The sequence below is a fragment of the Anabrus simplex genome, chromosome 8, assembly GCF_040414725.1.
Source record: "Anabrus simplex isolate iqAnaSimp1 chromosome 8, ASM4041472v1, whole genome shotgun sequence".
Lineage (NCBI taxonomy): Eukaryota > Metazoa > Arthropoda > Insecta > Orthoptera > Tettigoniidae > Anabrus > Anabrus simplex.
Window position 1 is genome coordinate 225,089,523 of NC_090272.1, and position 24,990 is coordinate 225,114,512.

Here is a 24,990-nt window from a genome sequence, read left to right on the forward strand (position 1 = left end):
AGAAGATGGTTGACAGAGACTTGCAGACTGAACACTGCAATATATATAAAATGCAGCCGGGCTGAATGGCTCAGGCGGTTGAGGCGCTGGCCTTCTCACCCCAACTTGGCAGGTTCAATCTTGGCTCAGTCCTGTGTTATTTGAAGGTGCTCAATTACATCAGTCTCGTGTCGGTAGACTTACTGGTACGTAGAAGAACTGCTGTGGAACTACGTTCTGACACCTCCGTTGTCTCCGAAAACCGAAGAAGTGGTTAGTGGAACGTAAAAAAACAATATAATTATTATTTATTATTAAATAAAATGTAGATCTATATACATCATTCTGTTTCATGAAAGTTATTTCCCTGTGGGATAAAGTGAAGCAGATTAAGGCTGTGCTAGGCGGTGCATGACCTATTTTCAATGCTTATGTTGTAACGTGGTCGTGACAAGTCAGGCGTGGCAGCTTGAGCTGACTCATGTAATACCTTGCGAAAACTGTTGGCCAATTCTTGCCTGGCTCCGAACTCAGGATTTGAGATGTGAGATGCTGCGCGCCTCAAGGTCGTCAGCTGATCCCGTAACGGTCCAACTCCCGTTGCCTAAGAGGTCACAGTTGGCACGACTCCGCCAGGAATATTACGCGACACGCCTGCGCGCGATATTTAAAATCATGTTCTCTCAGGGTAGCTATTCGAGTGGGGAAATGTGAGCAGAAAAGTCTTAGTTTAATGGCAGGACCCAGCCTTGTGCTCCAGAATGTGATTCAACGTAGTTCTACCGTCTACTGGTAAACTAGGGGTATATTTCTTCGCACTATCACTTACGTGTAAGCGTCAGATAACTACCAGGAGCTGGACACTGATATACAAGTGTTGACTAAACTAATTTTCTGAAATTTTTTGCTTTTGACTGAGGTGTTGCCACACCCCCGAAGTGCCCGATAATTTACCCTTCAGTTAACTAAGATTTACCGGGCGAGTTGGCCATGCGCGTAGAGGCGCGTGGCTGTGAGCTTGCATCCGGGAGATAGTAGGTTCGAATCCCACTATCGGCAGCCCTGAAGATGGTTTTCCGTGGTTTCCCATTTTCACACCAGGCAAATGTTGGGGCTGTACCTTAATTAAGGCCACGGCCGCTTCCATCCAACTCCTTGGCCTTTCCTATCCCATCGTCGCCATAAGACCTATCTGTGTCGGTGCGACGTAAAGCCCCTAGCAAAAAAAAAAAAACTAAGATTTATACTGCTGATCTATCCTCAGAATAGCTGAATATCACCAGCATTGCTACGTGAGAGCGTCATGTGAGAGTACCTGTGCGGGAAGCAAATTTATTGATAGGTCTTATGTCAAGCTACAAGGACATAATGGACGATAAGTGAATGGAATCTGTAATGTCGTAACTGGAGAAGATTAGTTAAGGATTTAAAGGAAGACCGTAAAGTTGCTGAAGATGCATTTCATTCACAAACCTTACGTGTATGTATCTATATCCACACTTTCATGACATTTTCCGATACGGGGTTGGAGATAAGGGGATATAAATTATATCACTTGTTTTGCGGGCGGATGCCCTTCCTGACGCCATCCTCAGTTGAGCAGCTAATAAAGATGGATGAAATTGAGGAACAAGGTGGAAGGAATGGGCTTTGGCCTATTAATTGGAACTGTCCCGGGATTTACCTGGAAGGGAAAAATGAGAAGCCGTATCAAATTGAACCAACGTGGGGTTCGAACCCGTACGTCTCCCGAATGCAACGCTTGGCTCCATAACACGCTCAGCCACTTGGCTCGGTCGTTTACAAACCTTAAATACTTTGAATAAATAGTATTTCTCATCACCAAAGGCAACTTGAAAGGTCTAGATATATTAGGTTAATTTGAGATGTCTAGGTACAATGTAGTGGCAAGAAGTAAAAAAATCAATAATAATAATAATAATAATAATAATAATAATAATAATAATAATAATAATAATAATAATATACATTATGAAATCAAACTACTTTTACGGTTCTACTACAGGCAATTCACGGGGTCTGTTTCCTGTGGGTCATCTCCAGGATCATTACCAAAAAGGTAGGTAAGGGTTTTTCTGCCCGAAGGCAGATCCGAACCTCCGCAGAGGTGCTCCTGAGCCGGAGTTTACGTGCGGTAGGGTGGCCAGTTCCTTTCCGCTCCTCCATTCCCTTACTCCCCACCAACAGCGCAAGCAACCCATCCAACTCCAATGTTGCTTAACTTCAGAGATCTCACGGGATCCGGTGTTTCAACACGGCTACGGCCGTTGGCAATTACCAAAAAGATGAATTACATAATGAAAATCGTCCCCAATTACAACATTCAAATGCATATCTCTTCTGTACAATACTGATCGGTGCTGCTATGCCTTGAGGTATCCTACATTGTATTCAACATAGAATACGGTGAACAGGTTTCAGTTCACGAGGAATGTTTGGTAGGAAAATGTCTATCCTATCTTCGAGGAACCAGATCATTTACCTATCAGGTAACAGATGTATGCTACTGGTAGCGTTAACCGGAAGTCGCTGAACGGAAATAATCGTTTAGTCAGCGGGTAAGGTACCTGCTCCTTTATCAGTAGATGGTTGAACCGGAACCTCAGTGTTTTTGGTGTAGATTTCCGTCTGGTTGACTTGGTTCCCTGTTCAGACACAAAATTAAGACAGATCTCGGCTTTTCTTTTCTACCTAGCCTCTTAAATTACAAATGGCACCATATCGACACAGGTTATAAGATAAAACCTTTTGTGGCCCCGTGGCCGGGCGGTAGTGCCTTGGCCTTTGGGTTTGATTCCCGAACAGGCTCGTTGGATGGTTAAATCCTATGATTTTGGATCTGTGTGTTTATGCTGTCTTTAAACTTCTCTCTAACTCGCATGCAATACGTTACATCACTTCACCAACGCCGACCACCTCCATCGCATATCATTCAATAAACAAACACGATCCGGTTCCCCTCTCACCACATCCACAACCAGACTTTCGGAATCTCTGCTTCCATATCGCAGAATTCAGTCCCTGTCAACAGTAGGGATGTGAAATTTAAGGTGGACTGCTCAAGGTAGTTGTTGGATTCATTAAAGTGACTTGTTGGATGACCGACGTATGAATGCGTGAATGAATGGCAAAATATTATTGTACTTAGATTTTAATAAATTGTGTATTAAGGTAAGTTTCAGAATTATTGTTCTTTTGAAAATATTAATTATCATATTATGATTATTACTGTAGTTAGTGTAAGTTACTGTTTAATTTTTGTACCATCTTAATCAATAATGTAATAGTGGTTATCTGTAACAAAGGTATTGAGCCATAAATTTGCCACCAATAAAGACAAGATTTAATCTAATCACCTATATTTCTTCACGTTCAGCCCTCATGACATTCTGCAGGTGTTCATACATGCGTTTTGAGCCAAACCGAGACCAGCATACGAGAGAAACAGATGAGGAAGGTATGTGAAGGAGAGATGCTCTAGGTAATGAACTAACACGCAAGGCAACTTGCACTTACCACGCCTATATAGAGCAGAACTTCCTAACAAGGTGTATTCAGTTCCAGTAACCTGCCACAGACCAAGGAGACTCGCCGTCTCAATGGCTTGTGAAACTCGCCATCGTGTAGAACTAGGAGTTTGAACTAAACAGGCGGTAGAACATTAAAACCTTTTACCTAACAAGTCCCAAGGACTGACTGGTTCGTTGAAGAAATCCGAACTGAGTGGTTCAGACGGCAGAGTGTCATTTTTCTTCGTCCAAGTTGGTGGGGTCGATCCTGGCTCAGCCCGGTGGTGTTTGAAGGTGGTCAAATACGGCATCTCCCTGTCAGTATAGTTAGTGGCACGTAAGAGAACTCCAGTGGAACAAATTTCCAGCACCTAGACGTACCAGGAAGCCGCAAAAGTAGTTGGTGGGACGTAGCAACCAATAATATTCTTCCTATCCAGGGATCTCCTGGGTTGGACAGTGAATCACTGAACTCCCTGAAGACACAAGAGATGCGCTTTGCTTCTGGTGTATTCCTTAGCTTTTAGTCCTCATCGACTTTGACGCTTCATATAGGCTATTATCACGGTGGGTTCGCCACACTGGAAGGCATTTTATACCTAACTGCCAGGTATGAATGAGGCAGCCTCAAAAACTGGACACCAGCCGCTTCCAATCGTAAAGCTATCGTAGTATAATGTGCAAAATCAGATGAAAGCGTGGATACTGCATTTCACGTAGTTGAATTGGTAGAGTAAGATGCAACATTAGTTACTGGTATGTTCAGCTTGTTGCCTACATACCGGGCGATTGCATTTATTGTTTGCACTGTGGACATTTCAAATCCATTTCATAATTTTTCTACAAATTGGAGACTTGTAAAGTTCTATAGGGATATACAAACCTTACGGACCAGTAGTGTTAAACGACAGTTTACTATCGAGCACTGTTCATCAGCAGACGTTGAGTTTCTTTTCTTACCAGAACTACTTATGTTACCACCAATTACAACCCCATTTCTGTATTATACCAAAACAACCGAACCGGTAGAAATCAAGAGTAAAAGTCCATAGGATACTGTAAATTAAGATCAGTAAACAGTGAATCTACGACTATGAGATGCAGTTGATCGTTTTAACTGATGCAATAAGGTCAACAAGGTAGGCCATGAAGCAACAAGAAAATTTGTTAAGGTGGAGGTTATTTTAACTGTTTTCCTTTTCAGGTATGTGCTCGTGGCTTCATCACTTTTTATCTGGAGTCTGGCGGACTTAAATGTTATAATAATGGCAAAATGATAAGGAGAAGAAGAAAAAATATGTGAGTAAATTACTTTTGTAACATTTAGTTGTTTACAATATCTTTAGTATTTTTGTTGTTTTCATAAGAAGCTATGATTACGATGAAGTAATACCCTCATCCCATTTGCTTATCACCCATGCTTGGGAAAGAAGAGCATTCTTCTCATAATTATGCGAGTAAATTAAACAGAGTGGTTCATTATTTAAAGCGCCGTTAAGGTTTCACCCACATGCCGTATTGTTATGTAAATGAGTTATGAGACTGGGCTACCGCAAAGGAATTTGTAAAAACTTATATCACTTTCTCACCTCTTATGTAATGCTAATAACCTAACTTTCCGTTCTCATGCATTAAACAGGCGCTTTGTTCAGTGGTGGGTGTGATTGATGAAACAAGCTGTGAATTGCTCCACAAATAGGAAGTGAACCCTTTAATTAGCTCTATATTCTGTGGAATCAAAATACGACTTCAATCACACAGCACCTGGATGATCACGTGGTGTGCTGTTCAAAATATAGAAGAATAATGTTTGACCGTGTGAATTAGCTGCGCGGTTTTAGCTTGAATTGGGGATATGGTGGGTTCGAATCCCATGAACTCCATGTTGTTATAAGAAGCTATGTATTGGTAATGATTACAATGAAGTAATACTCTCATCCCATTTGCTTATCATCCATGCTTGGGAAAGAAGAGCATTCTTCTCATAACTGTGCGAGTAAATTGAACAGAGTTCCAAAATTGTAATAACGTTAGCTGAGTTTATATCGAGCTAGTCTTCAAATATGTACTAGTAAAATGCCTGCCTGTTCGGGAATTGAACTTGAGGCGTACTGGCAAGAGAGGTTTGGTGCACCTAGGCCGCGAGACCGGCTCAAAAATACAATGCGTAGTTAATAATTATGATCAATTCAACAAATTGAGATAAAAATACTTAATTGCCTAAATGTTTTTAACATTTGCAGTCGATGAAATTATATTATGGTTTCCTTCTAGGAACCTTATTGTTTGATATAGGCAGGCAGGCAGGCACATGTTTACCCTAGCGCACTGTCACTGCACTGTCCTAGATAAGAGGCTTGCAGTGGGTGTCTCAACGGCGCGCTAGCGCCAGCGTCTTGGAAAGGTATAGCATTCCAACTGATGAGCCCACTGCTACACTGGGGCGAAACGCTGGTAATTTCACGATTGAAAGAGCCTAAATACTTAAGAGCTTAAATGTTTTTAAATTGAGATAAGTTCAGTGGAGTGTTTTGCACGATCAGGGAGATTATAGGCTGCGCGTCATTTCATTTACCCTCCACCGATTGGTTCTTTCCTCGGACTTAGCGAGGGATCCCATCTATACCGCCTCAAGGGCAGTGTCCTGGAGAGTGAGACTTTGGGTCTCGGGATACAACTGGGCAGGATGACCAGTACCTCACCCAGGCGGCCTCACCTGCTATGCTGAATGCCTTGTGGTGAATCCGAAGATTGGAAGGGATAGGGAAGGAACAGGGAAGGAAGCGGCCATGGCCTTAAATTAGGTACTATCGCGGCATTTGCCTGAATGAGAAATGGGAAACCACGGAAAACCACTTCGAGGATGGCTGAGGCGGGAATTGAACCCCCTCTACTCAACTGACCTCCCGAGACTGAGTGTAGACAGTTTCAGTCCTCGTACCACTTTTCAAAATTTGTGGCTGAGCCGGAAGTCGAACCCGGGCCTCTGGGTGTGTCAGGTAATCACACTAAACACTACACTACAGACGCGGCCTTAGGCGACTTGTACGAATATAACATTTCCAAATCAAAATAATAATAGTTTGTGGGAACTCCACCCACGACGCAGATAGCAACACGTTGTGTTAACGACTCCTTACATTTAAAGTGATCATCTCTCGGCCCGAGGTCACACCTGGTGTCAACAGAAAGAAAGCGAAAGTGCTTTTAGGCTGGCACGGAATGAAGACCCCGCCGTCTGTCTCGGCCAGTGGGAAGCTTGTGACCTCTACCAGTGAGTCACAAGGATCACTCTTGATGAAAATATGGATCAATGCTGGAAGCTGTCTGAAAAACTCAATTCTAAAGAGTATACTATGAATTATTGGTGATCGTAAATGATGTTCGGATGGTTGTCGCTCAGAACACCATAAAAATATTCCAATACGCTGCTCAGGCGAGTTCGGAAAGCTACACAATCAGGGCTGAACATATTTACAGTTTCATTAGGCTCATTTTATACTCCTGCTAGTGAAATGAGAGTAATTTCTCCAATATTGCCAATTCAAGATGAAAATCCCCAACCTGTTTTCCAGTCATTGACAGAGTCAGGAACTGAATTAATGAAGCCCCCATCTAGCGCGAGGACAGAAATTGTGCAGGCTGCCGAAGCCTGTCGCACTCCTCTGGAACAATGATTAATGGCTGACAGATGAAATGAAATGATATCGGAGAGTGTCGCTGGAATGAAAGGTGACAGGGAAAACCGGAGAACCCGGAGAAAACCCGGTCCCGCCTCCGCTTTGTCCAGCAAAAATCTCAGATGGAGTGACCGGTAATTGAACGACGGACCCGGTGGTGAGAAGCTGGCGTGATGCCACCTGAGCCACGGAAGCTCTCCCAATTCTGTTGCATTCATAGTGTAATTGGAAAAGCAAATAAACTTGTAGTTTTAAGTGGCTATTGATATTTTTATCACATCTAGTGGGTTTTGTAGCATTAAGAAGAATTGAAATCCAGCAGACATAGCTTTCCGTTCTTAAATACTTCACACATATTGACAGACCAAGTCCTTACTGGTGTATGTATCACAAGAATTTGAAGGTAGATGTGGTCATGATATACCTCGTCCCAGATAACGTAAAACTGGAATGCACTGAATCTTCAAGTGGTATCATGGGGTCTGTCAGACCCCAAAGATTAAGTAATAAATTAAATAATATTTTCTTAATTTTCTTGTTCTTCACTCAATTTTATACGAATATGTTTTAAACCACGTCACAGTAAAAAATTATAAACTCGGAAGGAAATACTAAAATAATTGAACCTTCGTAGTTTCCCCCGAAATCGGAAAAAATAACCTTTTTATGCTAATATCTTTATTTATGGTTGTTAAACATTGCTGTAACACTTGGGAGGTTTCGGCGACGCGAGGCTAGTAGCGGCTGTGGATTTGCTTGGTGTGAAAATGGGAAACCATGGAAAACTATCTTCAAGGCTTCCAACGGCGGGATTCGAATCCACCAGTCCCGAATGCAAGCTCACTGCTACGCGACTCAAACCACGTGGCCAACTCGCTCTGTTCTATAAAGAACCATGAATCGGTAAAGAAGAAAATACGGAAAAACAATAAAAACATAAATGTATGTATTGATGTCCAGTATCCATGTTGGTGAGAAACAAACCAAACCCCATGGGCCTTGGCCTACCATGCAACCGCTGTTCAGCCCCAAGGCCTGCAGATTACGAGGTGTCGTGTGGTCAGCCCGACGAATCCTCTCGGCCGTTATTCTTGGCTTTCTGTATAGGGGCCGCTATCTCACCCTCAGATAGCTCCTCAATTGTAATCACGTGGACCTGGAACTAGCCCTCAGATCCAGGTAAAATCCCTGACTTGGCCGGGAATTGAACGCGGGACCTCCGCGGAAGAGGCAGACACGCTACCACTATACCGCGGGGCCGGCTTCCATGTTGATTAGAGGACTTGTTTTTTCTTATAGTTTCTTTATAGTTTTTGCCATGTAAATAACTATAAATTCATTGAGGCCCTGCGAGGAATTTCCTCAGGACCACAAAGCTTAAGATCGAACTGTTGTATGAGGACAGGTTCAGGAGCTCCACTCGCCTTTTGGAAGTGAAATCTTGATCCTCCCCGAGCACCAGTTAGCAGTTATGTAAATTATAACCATTCTCTTAACGCTGGTGTTTTAGCGACTCTGATATTGCAGATCAAGGTTGGTCAGTTATCAATAATCGTTGTTAATCTTACCGGTTGTTCTTGTACGATGTTCTCTCCGCGCGCGAAACCAGACGGCAGCCCAAGGTCTCATGTTATATCCACAGGAAGTGTTCGGGCCACACATGTTTACTGCGTCACCAATGATTCGTCAGTTGGTGGTTTCAAAACGAAAACCCATTGCTTTTTGTGCTTAGTCAACACAAGCAGTCAGCTCCCTCTGAGGACCAATAGTGGAGTATCATCCTCCGGATCCAAATATCGCGGGTTCAAACCAGACAGATATAATCGGATTTTTGAAGAGAGAGAAAAAAATCCATTCGATTTTCCATGTCGAACATACGAGATCTCTGGTGACACATTTGGTGTTTACTCGACAAAATAAACACATATCACCGCACGAGTGGCTGCACTGTTTGCACCACGTAGCTGTCAACTTGCATTTTGGGTATGGTGTCTTCAAACCCCACTGTTGGCAGCCCTGAAGATTGTTTTCGGTAGTTTCCCATTTTTACACCAGACAAATGCCGGGGCTTTACCTCAATTAAGACCAGGGTCACTTCCACCTCATTCCTAGCCCATCGTCGCCGTAAGACCTGTCTGTGACGGTGCGAAGTAAAGCAAATCGAAAAAAAACCCACACAGACATAAATCTCCCGACAAGATCCTGTTTCTCTGCTATCTGGTAAAGTAAAACAGAACGTCGAAACCGGCACGCAGGCAACCCGAAGGATGCCAAATTAAAATGGTTACACATAATAATAATAATAATAATAATAATAATAATAATAATAATAATAATAATAATAATAATAATAATAATAATAATAATAATGCGATCAGTTATATCAGTCGCAAAGCGTTGAGAATCTGGTAGCAGGAAGTTTTACTCTTAATTCAGTCCTGTCATCGTAAGACAATGCACGTTCAGCGTATTACTTTTGTAGACTTATACTTGTAATCGAAGAACCACCCATTTTTCACTTATATAAAAATATATACGCAGTAATCTTTTAGACTGATCTTAGTTAGGGATCTAGTAGGCCATAGTGTCAATCAGCTGTAAAGATATACACTACATTAAAAATTCCGTGGCGTTGGTCGTGTGATTGTAAACTTACATTCGAGAGATAGTGGGATCGATTCTCAAGTCCTTAATATGGCTTTCCATAGTTTCCACATTTTTACACAAGGAAAATGCCAGAGTTGTACCTTAATCCACTCCAGTCGTAGCCATTTCCCAACAAATCCTTGCGGAAGACCTTATTTTAGTGCGACTTAAACCACTGACAAACAAATTAAACAATCTCTTTACTGAACCGTCGCGAGCTTTAGTTGGGCTGGGCTGATTTAGAACACCGAGTTGCTGGTTTAAATTTCGCTATACAGGTTGAATTACGAACGTGTGTGTTTTATGGGTCCAGGTAGAAAAAAGACAAGGGATTGCCTCAGAACAATGTTCATACCGCGATGTGGAGAGACAACGGTGAAATTTAACTTCCGACGTCTACATCCATTGTCCGTATGATAAATAGTCACCTCGCGCCAGGAAGAGGGGTTGCTGTTCTATACATTCATTATCTGAAAGTTGTGAAAACACGAGTGTGAGATACCGGATTGTGCAGTTCTTGCTGCTAACAGATAATGTACATTATTATTATTATTATTATTATTATTATTATTATTATTATTATTATTATTATTATTATTATTTTCGATGAGGCCTGCTAAGGACCACGTGTCAATTTCAATTCACTTCTTCATACTTTGTTGTTTTCTCTTCCGTTCCTTCCAATATTCTTTCGTCCTTTCACTATGCTGTTCCTTTCTGTCCTCGGACCACTTCCCACCAAGTTTCTTGTTCAATCTTCCTTGGAATTCTTCCATACTTACTACCCTCTTTCGAAAAAATCTCTCTGTCCATAGTTTATTCTTCTCTTACACTATTTCTTTCTAAATCTTTCTTTACTTCTTGAATCCAGCTAGTTGTTGCCTTTTTGTCCCAAAGGTACTTGACAATCCTTTTTGTTAATCTGGAATCATCCATTCTGTAAATGTGTCCGAAAAGTTGCAATCTATTTTTTCTTATGGCTTCTGTTATGTTTTCTATGTTCCTGTATATTTCGTCATTACATATTAGTTTCCATACTTCTATTGTCTTAACAGGGCCTAGGATTTTTCTCATAACTCTCCTTTCTAGTACCCTCAAGTTTATTATTATTATTATTATTATTATTATTATTATTATTATTATTATTATTATGCCAGTCTATCTTGTGCTAAAATTTTATTTTTTCATACGTGTCCGGCTCCATGGCTAAATAGTTGGATGTTCTGGCGTGGTCTAGGGGGTCCCGGGGATTTTAATCTTAATTGGTTAATTCATCTGGCTCGGGGGCCGGGTTTGTGTGCATTCTTTCTCATTAGAAATCATAGCAGGTGGGGCCTCATCCTCTTAGACATAAAGGCCGCCTATAGGCCGTCTAGTAGAAAAAGACATGTACCAGGCCTCTCCGGAGGCCATACGTCGTACGTAACTACTACTGTGCATCCTACATCAGTTTTGTCGTATTCATACCTTAGTCTACCCCTTAACCCCGCCCCTTCTAACAATCCCTCAAAAATAAAGTGAACAAGTCTTGGATGTCTCATGCTGCGTCGTATAAATCGATCCCCTCTTGTGGTCAAATAGTTCTCCTGTCATTAACTCTATTCAAAGTATCTGTATTTGTGATCCGATCTATCCTGTCATGCAGGACTCGGTGGAGATCATCCTGGCTAGGCAGCATTCGTCTCGGTAGGCCTTGATGAGCTTTACATTATATGGGTTTTTTATTATTATTATTATTATTATTATTATTATTATTATTATTATTATTATTATTATTATTATTATTATTATTGCCGTATATACGCGAATAATCCACGCACCCTAATTTTAGGGAGGCTTATTTTGAAAAATAAATTAAATGAACCGCATTTCAAAGGCTTCTGTTTTCATTTTTCTTGCACTAGTTACTCTCCACGTTTCACCTTCATTCAGTGCTACGCTCCACATAAAAATATTCTAATATATTTTTTGTAATACGCATATCTGTGTATTATGTGAGTAAATTTATTTCATTAAGATAGGTGTTCCTTACTTGAAGAGTCTGGATTCCATATCCTTCTGTATTATTGTTATTCTCAGAACGGTGGTGTAGGTGTATCGTGTCTACCTCTCAACTTTAAGGCCTGTGTTCGATTCATGGGCCATCCAAGCATTTAAATACTAGATTGGGATCTACAACGGGGTTCCCATTTCCTTGCGACGTCAACTGAGCAGCGTCTGTTAACTACGCGCGACACTAATATCTCAAGGTCTAGAATCCTAAATAAACTGGTTTAGACTCGATCCGGCTTCGACCGATCAGGCAACATAATGTGACTGTTGTACTGTGCAATATTTGCATAATGGACCAGCCCCTGCATGTACCGCCACTTGGCTAATGGAATGAGATTTAATACAGAGGAACTGACATGAACATATGGGTGCACCCCAAACCCAAACCCTATGGCGCAACAGCCCCGAAAGGTCATGGCCTACGGAGCGACCGCTGCTCAGCCCGAAGGCCTGCAGATTATGACGTGTCGTGTGGTCAGCACAACGAATCCTCTCGGTTGTTATTCTGGGATTTCTAGTCCGGGAACATGAACATATACGTACATAAATTATGTGTCTTTCTTTTATTGCAAATACGTGAGCTATTTCATTACGAGAGGTAAGTTCGTAGGACTTCCGGACCATTTTTACAGTTTTATATGTTTCCCCTTTGCTGTAAAATTCGCGATTTCTCCTAGCGTGGTACTGACTCTTAACAATGGATGCCACCGAGAATTTGGATTTGAAAACACACTGAACCCACAACTTGAGATACAGAAAACGCAACATTTGTACAGTCATCGATATAGCCTATGATTTATATATTTTTATAAATCACAGTCTCCTCAGTTGAAAAAATGGTAGCAGTACAGTGAATCGCAGAAGTTCACTGAATTACCCGAAATAGGTTTCTAATACAGCATAACTACTGTTGGTGTCAGACTGATAAATTGCTCACTTAAATGATGCATATTTGTCTTAAACTTGATGAGTAACTATGAAGATATTTGTTTTATACCTATGTAAAGAACAATTTACCGCTTAAAAAAACATCGCTTAAAGTTCCTGATGCCGCGAGTCTATCAGTGCAGCATCAAATATAAGGTAATCGTTAAAGTACTTCCTGTTGAGATACAAGGGTGAAATTTTCACCCAATGAAAAGAAAATATCATTAATTGAGGAAACATAATTTTAAAAATATTTTGACTCCTCATCGGTTACATCCCACTCAAGTGACGATGTAGACTGTGTTTTCATAGACATTGGCATTTCATTACTTGTAATATTATAACTTACTGTGTTAAAACAATAATTATATTAAAGCCTAGTGTATAACAATGGAGACACACTTATTTTCTCAGCATAATAACAAATAACAATAAAAATATTTATCAATATATTTTCCATGCTTTCTTCAATTTGTCATCTTTTTGGAACCACGCTTTACTTTGTATTACCGTGAAACACAATGTAGTCAAGGACATAAAACACCGACCGTAAAGATAGGTCGATATTTCATACTAGGTTTAGCCTAGTATGCATAACTGCTTCACAGGAACGTATGATGGTTTGCCGATGTAGCCAGGCGTCAGATTCTCTTTTAAATGTATGGTCTTCATCCTGTCATGCAGGACTTGGTGGAGATCATCCTGGCGAAGCAGCAATCGTCTTGGTAGGCCTTAATGGGGTTTACTGCGTTATTGTTATTATTATTATTATTATTATTATTGCTATTATTATTGCTGTTGTTGTTATTGAAATTGAGACTTCGTATTTTAGTCACGCCAAAATGTGTGAAGAGAAGAAAAATTGTATAGGAGGATTAAGCAATATGTAGGATTAATGAATTGCGAACCGTGCGATGTAAGAGTTAGCGCGGAAAGAAAACTGTCAACTGCTCAGCCAAACGTGACGATAAAGAAACATGCACGTGGCGTACAGTGAATTCAACACGAACAAAAACAATGATTACGCCAATGCTTCAGTAATATTGCTTTGAAAACATTTCAACATTTTTATTTAGAATGATTTGTTGTCTTCATTTGCGCCGACATTCCCCTGTATAAAATGAGTAGGCCTACCTCAAAACTATGCGAAGTTTTGGAACAACAGACCGGCAAATTTATACCGCAATCGTCTTCCGATGCTATGAAGAAACCATAGTAGAGTTCAGGCGCAGATAATCAGGTAAATGAATTTGGATACAGCTGATGGCACCACAGCCAGTATGGAAAGTCATTATCTGAAACCGTATTCAAATGCACCATTGATTTCTACTGTTCTGTGTATTAGGCCGTATTTATTTCAAACAATAAAATTAATTATTATTTATTGCATTTTGGTGATTCTCCGACCTCGTGGATACAATCGGCTAGTCATTGTCTGTCCATTTTTAAGAGAGCGGGTACAATAAATTACAGAGAGTTGATTTGTATTTGAGGGTGTTAAAATACGGTTGTTCCGTGACACTCGACTTCCAACAAGTTGGGAAAAAATCCCGGGGTATAGAATTTTGGCACCTTTGCGTCTCGTAAAACCTATAATAATTGAATGGGCATTAAACAAGTAACGTATAATAATAATAATAATAATAATAATAATAATAATAATAATAATAATAATAATAATAATAATAATAAATTTACTAGAGTTTTGCACGATTTGATTCAGAAATTCAAAATGTATTTAATACGGAGTTAAAATTGTGTACGTCTGAATCCTGTCTTTTCTTTCTCTTCTATCTCTTTCTTCCACTCTATTTCGTTAAAGAACGCTAGTGTGAGTACCATGCACGCAAAGAATAGACCACTCTAAATTATTTCATATCATTCATCTTTCAAGACAAATCTATGCTCACCGGACGAGTTGGCCGTGCGGTTTGGGGCGCGCAGCTGTGAGCTTGCATTCGGGAGATGGTAGGTTCGAATCCCACTGTCGGCAACCCTGAAGATGGTTTTCCGTGGTTTCCCATTTCAACACCAGGCAAATGCTGGGGCTGTACCTTAATTAATACCATGGAAACTTCCTTCCCACTCCTAGCCCTTTCCTATCCCATTGTCGCCATAAGACCTGTCTATATCGGTGAGACGTAAAGCCACTAACAAAAACAATCTATGCTCTATCTCTTACAGCACATTTTGTCAGTGTATATTGTCCGTGCCTCTAAATCGAATATCAACGTGTAGTGCGGGATTGAGGCAAAACTTAAAACTCACAGAAATAACGCGTTTCAAGAGTGTCATCCCTTACTAATATTGTCTAAGGTGACTGTCCTAAGAAATTATGGTACCGGTAGACAGAATGACAGATATCGAAATCACCGCGCGGAACTTAGGTAATTATCAGCCAGTGAACAGATAATGCATTTGGTCAAAAGATGAGATAACCGTGCTTCACCTACGCTAAGTGAACAGGTAGATTTGTACACTTTTTTATTTCAGTGGAATATTTGTTCTTCTTCTTCTTCGTATTATTATTATTATTATTATTATTATTATTATTATTATTATTATTATTATTATTATTATTATTATTTCCTAGCCTTCTCCCGATTACTTGAGATTCGAATTTCAGGCGAATTTTTCCCATCTTTACGACCAGATGCCTTTCCTGACATTAACACTATGGTGGTTGTAGTGTGATGTGCTGTATGCATATTAAGATGTGCTTTAAGACGAATAAAAACACCCAGTCCTCGAAATAATTCGCCAGAGACGGCTAAAATCGCCGGCCGTACTAGGAATCGAACCCGGGGCTACTACGCTGGCTATTCAGCTAAGGAGCCGGGCTACTTCACTGGATTGTATTTCTAAAAATACTATTTTGATCTTCATGTGCTCATGAATAGAAAAATAACTTAAAAATATCTCACAAATGGGTAGAATTTGGCTGCAGGACTGGAAGTTTTCGTCTTTCTTGAGACTGGCGTCTGATAGTTTCACTCTCTCGTCCTGATATGCTGATCATCTCACCGCTTCGGTTCATATCTAGCACAACGCTCGCTTATTCCTTGGCTGACTTTCTCGCGATGTTAGACAATACAAGCAGCTCGTGTCAAGAACACCAGATGTGACATTGTGAAAGCGACCTGCCGAGATCTTAATTTACCGCCTCTTAGACTAACGATTTGCTATTTTAACATAATGAATTAGTCTTCAGCGAAAGTTATTTTTCGGCTTCTTGAGTATTCTTCTCGCCAATAATAACAACTGCACACTGCTAAGAGCATTCTCGCCCCACCTCCACCGCCGAGTTCGAGGAACCCAACGGATTGAAAGTTAGACATAAGAGGAGGTTCTCTGGATGCCGGGTCGTAAAAACAGCGCACAGTTTGAGGAAATAATCACACCTCTATAAGGACTTCACTGTATTGTGTCGCTTGGAACCAGTTTGTATACAGAATATTCTATAGCCATCTCCGTACAGGCCTGATGGACCTCCACTCATCGCAACTTCGCATTAGAGTGGTTAGCTGTACGCCCAGCCGCCTTTGCTGGTACTCATTTTTGGTGTAGGATGAGCGAATCTCTGGGCTAAGTACCTGTTCAGAAGTGAAAACCGCGTTTCTAAATTTTTCGACTTGCTAACAAAGTATCGAACCCATGACCTTCCGGTGTAACACAGTACACATTTACCGCCTCGGATAGACATCCTCTAGATACACTGCATATTTATGAAACTTAATTGATACTGTGTGCCAAAGAAATTCGGGCCCAGTTCTATCTATTCACTGCATGCTGTTTACGTGCATTGACGGGAACTTCAATGCAGGGTGAAGCAATGAACCGCATGAATTTCATTTGTTTTTCAATCACCCTTGCATCAACTGCTGCGCGTGGTATGACGAAGCTTGTTATTGCTAAATATTTCTTCCTTGAAACATTGCCAACGTTGAGTTTTAAGGTGACGAAACTTACTAAAAATATGTGTGCCCTATATGGAAAAAAACCCACTACTTGAGAATTAAAATCAAGGGCGCAGTCAAATCAAAGGTATGAATATTCTCGTCAAAATCACCGTCTACAATAGGTAACACCACCTTATAAATTACACGAACAGAATCACTCCTGTAAGTAAATGAGCGGGACGGGATCATTCCACTCGTTCCCTGCCAGCACTTTGTCTACAGAATGTGTATCCTAACAAACAAAGTGACACTGCACTCACCAGTCAGAAGCAGGGCGAGCGCCACCACCAGTCGAGTCGATAGACATCCCATCGCGAGGAAATAGGAAAACAAAAACACTAGCTTGTTGTTCTTAATCCAGTGTGGGCGTGACGAAACTGTGGTCAACAAAGTGCACCGTCCGGGAGTCGACCACAACACGTCCAACCAGCTCGCGATCCGGTCAGAGACTGCAGCGGCGCTGAGGAAATAAGGGCAAGGAGAGAGCGTGTCCGAAGAGAGTGTGGCTGCCAGAGCGCGCTGCTGCGGCCCATCCCCTCTCCACCGCAAGGCCCACAACTGATCCTTAATTTACTTCGATAAGATCTGATTATTGTTACTTTTGTATAATAGCGTTAGGGCAGCGGGATGTAACCTCTCTTGAACATTTGTGACGAGTGTGTAGAAAGAGGGAAAGCGTCGCCGACGAATTGCGTTTTAATAATAATAATTATTATTATTATTATACAGCTTCCGTGGCTTAGGTGGCAGAGCGCCGGCCCCTCGCCACTGGGTTCCAAGGTTCCAATCCCTGTTACTCCATGTGAGATTTGTGCTGGACAAAGCGGAAGCGCGACAGGTTTTTCTCCGGATACTCCGGTTTTCCCTATCATCTTTCATTCCAGCTACTCTCCAATTTCATTTCGTCTGTCATTTGACATCAGAGGAGTGCGACGGACTTCGGCAGCCGGCACAATTCCTATCCTCGCCGCTAGATGGAGGCTTAATTCATTCCATTTCTGACCCGGTCGAATGACTGGAAACAGGCTATGTATTATTATTCAAACGGAAGTTGAGCTCCATAGCTAACTGGTCAACGTCTTGGTTTTGGGCCTCGGAGTCCTGAATTCGAATCCAGGCTGGGTTGTGAAATTTTCATCGTGAACAGTTCATTCGCTTGGCTCGAAAACTGGGTGTTTGCTCCCACACATCACTATTCTGTACCGCACTAATATCCCCCTCGCCGGGCAGAGTAGCTCCGACGATTGAGGCGCTGGCCTTCTGAGCCCAACTTGGCTCGTTCGATCCTGGATCAGTCTGGTGATAGTTGAAGGTGCTCTGATACGTCAGTCTCGTGTCGGTATATTTACTGGTACGTAAGAGAACTCCTGTGGAACAAACTTTCGGCATTTCGGCGCCTCCGAAAAAATGAAATTAGTTAGTGGGACGTAAGAACAATAACATCATTAATATCCGCCTCTGTGGATGACTGTTTAACACCCTGGCCTTTGGATCAAGGGGACTAAGGTTCAATTCCTGGTCGGGTCGGCGATTTAAACCTTCATTGCTTATTTCTAGTGGTACCGTGTTCAGCATTAGATTTCATCCTAGGTAAGGATCTATGCTCACAGCAGCGCAGGCCGGTCACAGCTCAAAAGACTTGGACCGGGCCATTTCGAGATCATACACAACTAACAAGCAGTTTCCTACACATATCGCACCCTCGCCAGAGCACCTGCCTCGGAGGATATACCCGAGGCTAGTAATAGCTACAGTAAAATAATAATATTAATATTAATAATAATAATAATAATAATAATAATAATAATAATAATAATAATAATGCCCCTGTTCAACATAGGTGGTGAGGCTGCCTGGGTGAGGTATTGGTTCTCCTCAACAGTTGTATCCCCGACCAAATGTCTCATAGACCAGCACACTTCCCCTTGAGGTGGTGTAAGTGGGACCCCTCGCTGAGTCCCCAGGAATAACGAACCCTGGACAGCAAATTGATTAAATAAATAACAACATATTAGCAGTTGTGTTTGGTTCACCCGGAAGGACGTGCGTTAAGATTACCTGTCAGGGAGTAGAAACGTTCATTCCTGGGGGGGGGGGGGAAGCGGCTAACTACCCTGTCCCAGTCAGAGTGCTTAGGTTATGAATCATGGAAGCCTTTGCCTTGTTGTACTCTCCAAAGAGCCTTCATGGCTTGTGCTGTGAGTTGGTGCCGCGGTGTAAGTTTCCAACTGGGAGATTGTGGGTTCGAACTCTACTGTTAGTAGTTCTGAAGATAGTATTCCGAGCGTTCTAATTTTCACATCAGGCAAATACCGGAGGTGTACCTTAGTCAGGTCCATGGACGCTATCATTAGCGTTCTTGTTCTTTCACATCGCAGTATCACCTAAAACTGTGACCAATCAAATAATGCCGACAAAATAATAATTAAAGAATGTTACAAACACAAATACACTAACAGCTGAACTAAACTTGAAATTACAAAAAGGTAACTTTTGAAGCATTTCACATTGTTTTCTTCAAACTAGATTTGGGATATAGGGTTCATATTTTGTGATCCACATACATTGCTATTGCAGTATGCATTTTGAATTTGTTTCTGTGTTCACCACTGTCGAAATTCTGAATTTTCGGAAGCTAGAAGTGGAATCAGAACTCCTAAACCGAGTCATTTTCATACAGGCCTTAGAAAGGTGACAGAGTGGTTAGTTCTATATCCATCCAATCTTGTCCTCAGCGATTAACCTGGTACTCATTTGTCTTGGAGGTTGAGTGAACCTCAGGTCCATGTAATTCACCAGAAGTGAAAGTATCTTTCCTATTTTTTTCACTTTTTGACGGAAAATAGAATCCACGTCCTTGCAGGAGAACTGAACACATATTTAACGTTCCGGTAAGGCAGCTGCTGGTATCAATCCAGAGTGGTCTTACTCTGTAATAGTGATGGGATAATCGAATACAAAGTAATCGTTTATTCGAATATATTTTCCATTCAATTATTTTTCGATTATTCATTCGGAACTGCATTGGAATGAATGCTTTTGAAATAATTGAATGAAAAGTGTTGTTATTAAGGCAATTAATTCACTCATTTAGTTTCAACATTTGGAAAAATGCGTATTCATATTTTTCATAAGAGTTCATCTGTTCGCTTATTTCGATCGATTATCCATCCGACACACTTCAAGCGAAAAAACTGATTCATGACGCATTCAAATATTCTATGCGATACAACGGAACGATATTAGGCACTCATTCGATTATTTTATTCGATCATTTGTTCGATTATCTAAATGATCGGATGGAGGTTATTCGAATATTAAATGTATTCTTTAAACCCGTCACTACTTTATAGCCACAACTTATACCATTGTTATTCACTGCTGATTTAACATTATAAAGATGTGCCAGCGGATATTTTGCACTGTGAATGTTTTCCACATAATGGCAATACAAACATTGAACATAATTTTTTTCCCTATTTCTTCCTATTTTCGTGCTAGGATAGAAGTTGCACCTATCCTTTCCAGATAGCGATCCGTTTTAAATTCACAATCACTGTCGACTGTACCCGTAATTGTTCGAAAAATAACCTCTCAGCAATGAAAGTAAAGAGGTAGGCGTGCGCAGTACGGTTCGCGATGCTGCCAACTCAGGAAGTTAATGGGCTCGTTAGCTCAAGAGACTGAGAACTACTGCATTACGAGACTAATGGAGGCGAAACCTTTCCCTAAATATAGAAATGTCTTCCTAGTTCTCTGAAGTTATGAAAAGCGACTTGATATTTTATGCAATGGACAAATACGAGCTACGTAATATTAGCTGAAATAATACTACACATAGCAGCACAGCATACTCAAACGCAACTAGTGTTATCACAGTACAGTTAGAGAAGTTACAATATTCATACGCACATTAAACAGGTTTGATGATATATTACCGTATGTATATGTCAGACCCGGTCTTGAAAGCCAAGAATAACGGCCGAGATGATTCGTCGTGCTGACCACACGGCACGTCATAGTCTCCAGGGCTTCGAGCGGTCCCTTGGTAGGCCATGGCCCTTCGGGGCTGTTGCGCCATGGGGTTTTGGTTTGGTTTCCGTATATGTCAGAGACTGCCTCTGTGGTGTAGTGGTTAGTGTGATTAACTGCTACCCCCAGGAGGCCCGAGTTTGGTTCCCGGCTACGCCTGGTACGAAGACCGGAACGGGATCCACTTAGCCTCGGGAAGTCAACTCAGTGGAAGGGGTTCGATTTCCACCTCAGCCATCCTCGAAGTGGCTAACCTTGGTTTCCCCACTTCTCCTCCAAGCAAATGCTGGGATGGTACGTAAGTTAAGGCCAGAGCCGCTTCCTTCCCTGTTTCTTGTCTATCCCTTCCATTTTTTCCATCCTCCGACAAGGACCCTGTTCAGCATTGCAGATGAGACCGTCTGAGAGAAATACTGGTCCTCCACCCTAGTTTTATCCCGACCAAATGTCTCATGCTCCAGGATACTGCCCTTGAGGCGGTAGACTTAGGATCCCTCGCTGTGTCAGGGAGAGAAACCAAACCTGGACGGTAACTGGAATAATAATAATAATAATAATAATAATAATAATAATAATAATAATAATAATAATAATAATAATAATAATAATAATAATAATAATTGTACCGGGCGGTACACCTCCACGCCGCTAATTCAAAATGTGCGCCAGTAGAAACTCCTCTGCTGGAGGAAGTCTGAACTTTATCGACGGTATTAATTTTCAAGTTTCTCAGAAGATGTCACTACATGGAAATTTTGGAGTTTTTGAACTGTGTCATTTTCGACGTATTTTTGTTTTGCTTGTAGTAAGGAGTGTGAACTTTCTCTTCTAGAGGACACTACTGAAGATCAACAATAGTGCACCCTAGTGCGGAGTGAAAGAACTGTTTTTTTTGGAGAAAATTCAATTTCAAAAGTTTGTTCTTTGCTAAATTTCTTTCAGTCATTGTTTAAGTTGGCAATATTAACCCTTTCTTTCCCCTTGTTTTGTATCTAGCCAATCCCGAATTTCTTTAATTAATTTTCCACCAATAATGTGTTTCTTCTTCATATTGTGTAGGGGTTTTCTCGGTTAGCCAATAAAGTTTTTTGGGGAGGGTGTTCTCATTCCCCTAACGCCTCGAACTTTCCGCGAGAGTATATAAACTGCTGATTTTAGGGTCTCCGGGCCACTTCTGTTCCATCTTTCAGTGCGTAAAGTACATAGCAGGGGGCGGGAAGCGCCTCTTTCTTCGGCAGCGGTCAACAACAAGGTAATGGCCAATTAATAACTTCTTTCTTGGCTAGCTCAGCAGTTTAACTCTCGGGGCGGGTCCGAAGTTTTTCCATTATGTAACCTTCCTTAAATGTAAAGAAACTTGTATCTATTCTATCTTTTAAACTACATATTGGGATAGAGAGTGCTTAACCCTCTCGAGCTCCCACTCATATTGTTTTGAGGTGAACTTATTTTCTCAACCTATTCTTCCTTAACATTATGTAAATTTGTCAATTTCTAAAGTCACCTCTTTAGTATGGGATTAGCCCTTGCATCAGTGGCCTAGAGCCAAATTAGGTTTTGAAACAAATACATTAGGAGTGCAAATCGCCTCCTCTCAAATTGTTGTTTTAGAGGTCATGTAATTAACCTTCTTCTCATTTAACAGACCTCAGTAGGTTGGGTATTTTACCCCTGTGTATATGTCCTGAGAGGACAGCTTGAAAGTGGAATTAGGTGTGGCCTTTGACAGGCCTGAATTTTGAGAGCAAGTTGCTCTTTTCCCGAAAATTTTGTTTTCTGCGCGCCTCAAGGAGGCCTTACTGTGTATTTTGGAGCAAGTGCTCCTAGGCATGAATGGGGTTCTCTGCCCCTCTGTTGACACTTGTGTTTGGGGTAAAACTGAGCTGATTGCTCAAGGATTGTGATCGCGGGGCTCGAAGCCCAAATCCTGTAAATTCTGTAATTGTACTTTTGTTGCCTTGCTACTCTGTACCTGCCATGTTTGTTATTTCTTGATTTTGAAAAGAAAATATAACCTTGTTAAATTTTAAATTCACTTTAATTTCGTAGCCTGAGACCTATTCACCACCCCGCACCTTCTTTCACCTCTAACTACCACGGAAAACTCCGTAACAATAATAATAATAATGTCAGCAAAGTTAAGTCTGTATTGGAACTTCACAAGCTACATTAGTAATAATGGCGTGTGGCCTTCGAAGAGGCCTGTTGCAGGCCTTACGAGTTGACGCCCTGACCTCCGCGTCTGTGCGATGGGGCCCTCCTTAGGATGAATTCTAATGATGAAGTCTGTATAAAGACCCAGGACCGAGCCACAGAAATTAAGCAATGAAAGTTAAAATTCTTGACCTGGACGGGAATCGAACTCGGTACCCCTTGGACCAGACACCAACATGCTAACCAGTTAGCCGTGGAGGCGGACATAGGCTACTTAACCAGTTACCTGAATCTACGTTGCTATGGTCCCCAACACCTGTTGATAATGACTTAATAAGGAACTGTACATTGTGCACCTTAAGGCCATGGAATTTCCCAGAAGTTGAAGTTTCCTTTCTAAATTTTAAAGTTTTTGATGGAGAATCGAATCTACATCCCTCTGGGAGAATCGAACACGCATTTACCGTCACGCTAAGACAACTGGGTGTTTCTTCTGGTTGAGACTATTCTCTATACCGTTGTTTTATCACTGGTTGTCTCATGTAGCCTACTTTAAGGTAAGATAATACTTTTCTTAGCCTGGATTAATGTCATTAAAACTGATAAATGCCTAAATCTTCCCTTACATTTGACAGTTTTACAATTTATTCTATGGTCGAATTCCTCTTCCACCTTGGCGCGAATATAAAGCTCAGTACAGTATAGACGTGTTTTACTAACTACACGATAAAGAGCAGTCCCAACATAGTGAGGGTTTACTGTACGGTATTCTATTCAAGAAACCTGGTAGTAACCAGGACTTCCACAATGTTCCAAGTTGCAGGAAAATAAACTGATGATATGAAATAATAATAATAATATAAATAATAATAATAATAATAATAATAATAATAATAATACCAATATGGTATCACAAAGAATTTTTATAACAAACAGCGTCTATCTAAAAATCTTAAAATAAGGCACTACACTACAATGGTGAAACCGGAATGCTTATGTGCAAGTGAATGCCTTGTACTGAACTATAGATTAGATAAACCTGAGGTACTAGAAAGGAGAATCATGAGTAAACTCTTAGGCCCTGTGAAAACAACAGAAGTATGGAAATTAATATCCAATGATGAAATATACAGGAACATAGAAAACATAACAGAAACCATAAGAAAAAGGAGATTGCAATTTTTCGGACATATTTACAGAATGGATGATTCCAGATTTAAAAAAAGGATTTTCAAGTACCTTTGGGACAAAAAAGGCAACAAATAGCTGGATTCAAGAAGTAAAGAAAGATTTAGGAAGAAATAATATATGAGAGGAAGAAACTATCGACAGAGGAATTTTTAGAAAGAGGGTAGGGCCTAGTAAGTACGGAAGGATTCCAAGGAAGATTGAACAAAAGACCTGGTGCGAAGTGATCCGAGGAAAGAAGGTAACAGCGTAGTGAAAGGATGAAAGAATATTGGAAGGAGCGGAGGAGAAAACAACAAAGTATGAAGAACTGAATTGAAATTGGCACGTACCGTAGTCCTTAGCAGGCCTCATCGGAAAGAAGAAGGATAATACCGGTAATAATAACAACAACTCGGGAAAGATCTCCGGGAAATAGATATCACAGATGACATTGTATTAGACAGATCTAAGTTCAAAAATTAGTCGACGGTTACCGCTTTACACACCATCCGAGCACTACCAGCAACAAAACGTGGTCAGAAGATGGCAAGAAAAGCCACAGCGAGAAGAAGAGATTTTTGGAGAAGAAAAAGACAACGACATGAGCTAAGTAAGTTCCATCCCGCTCTGGCATAACAGAGAAAGAAAATCGCATATCATCCGTGGAACGTCATCATTATATCTTACTGTCATTATCGTCGACCACTTGTAAACAGTATTTCAAACTGTCCTCACCTGCCTCACACGTATTCTTAGACTCAGTTAAGATCTAAAAATCATTTCCTTGCGATTTTGCTCTATCTGCTTCTACGAGGGGGGATCAAGTATAAACGGGATTTTATTGTTTATTTAAATTCATTT

At 41.0% G+C, this 24,990-nt stretch overlaps 1 protein-coding gene across 1 annotated transcript in view; it reads right to left on the reverse strand.

Annotated features, from left to right (window-relative positions):
* The window catches only part of Cda5 (Chitin deacetylase-like 5), a 258,804-nt gene extending 241,599 nt beyond the window's left edge, over nt 1–17,205 (reverse strand). The window contains exon 1 of the mRNA XM_067152713.2: nt 17,034–17,205. Coding sequence (XP_067008814.2) covers nt 17,034–17,085 — 52 coding nt within the window. The 5' untranslated portion in view covers nt 17,086–17,205. The remainder of the gene's footprint in view (nt 1–17,033) is intronic.
* Nucleotides 17,206–24,990: the final 7,785 nt, after the last annotated feature.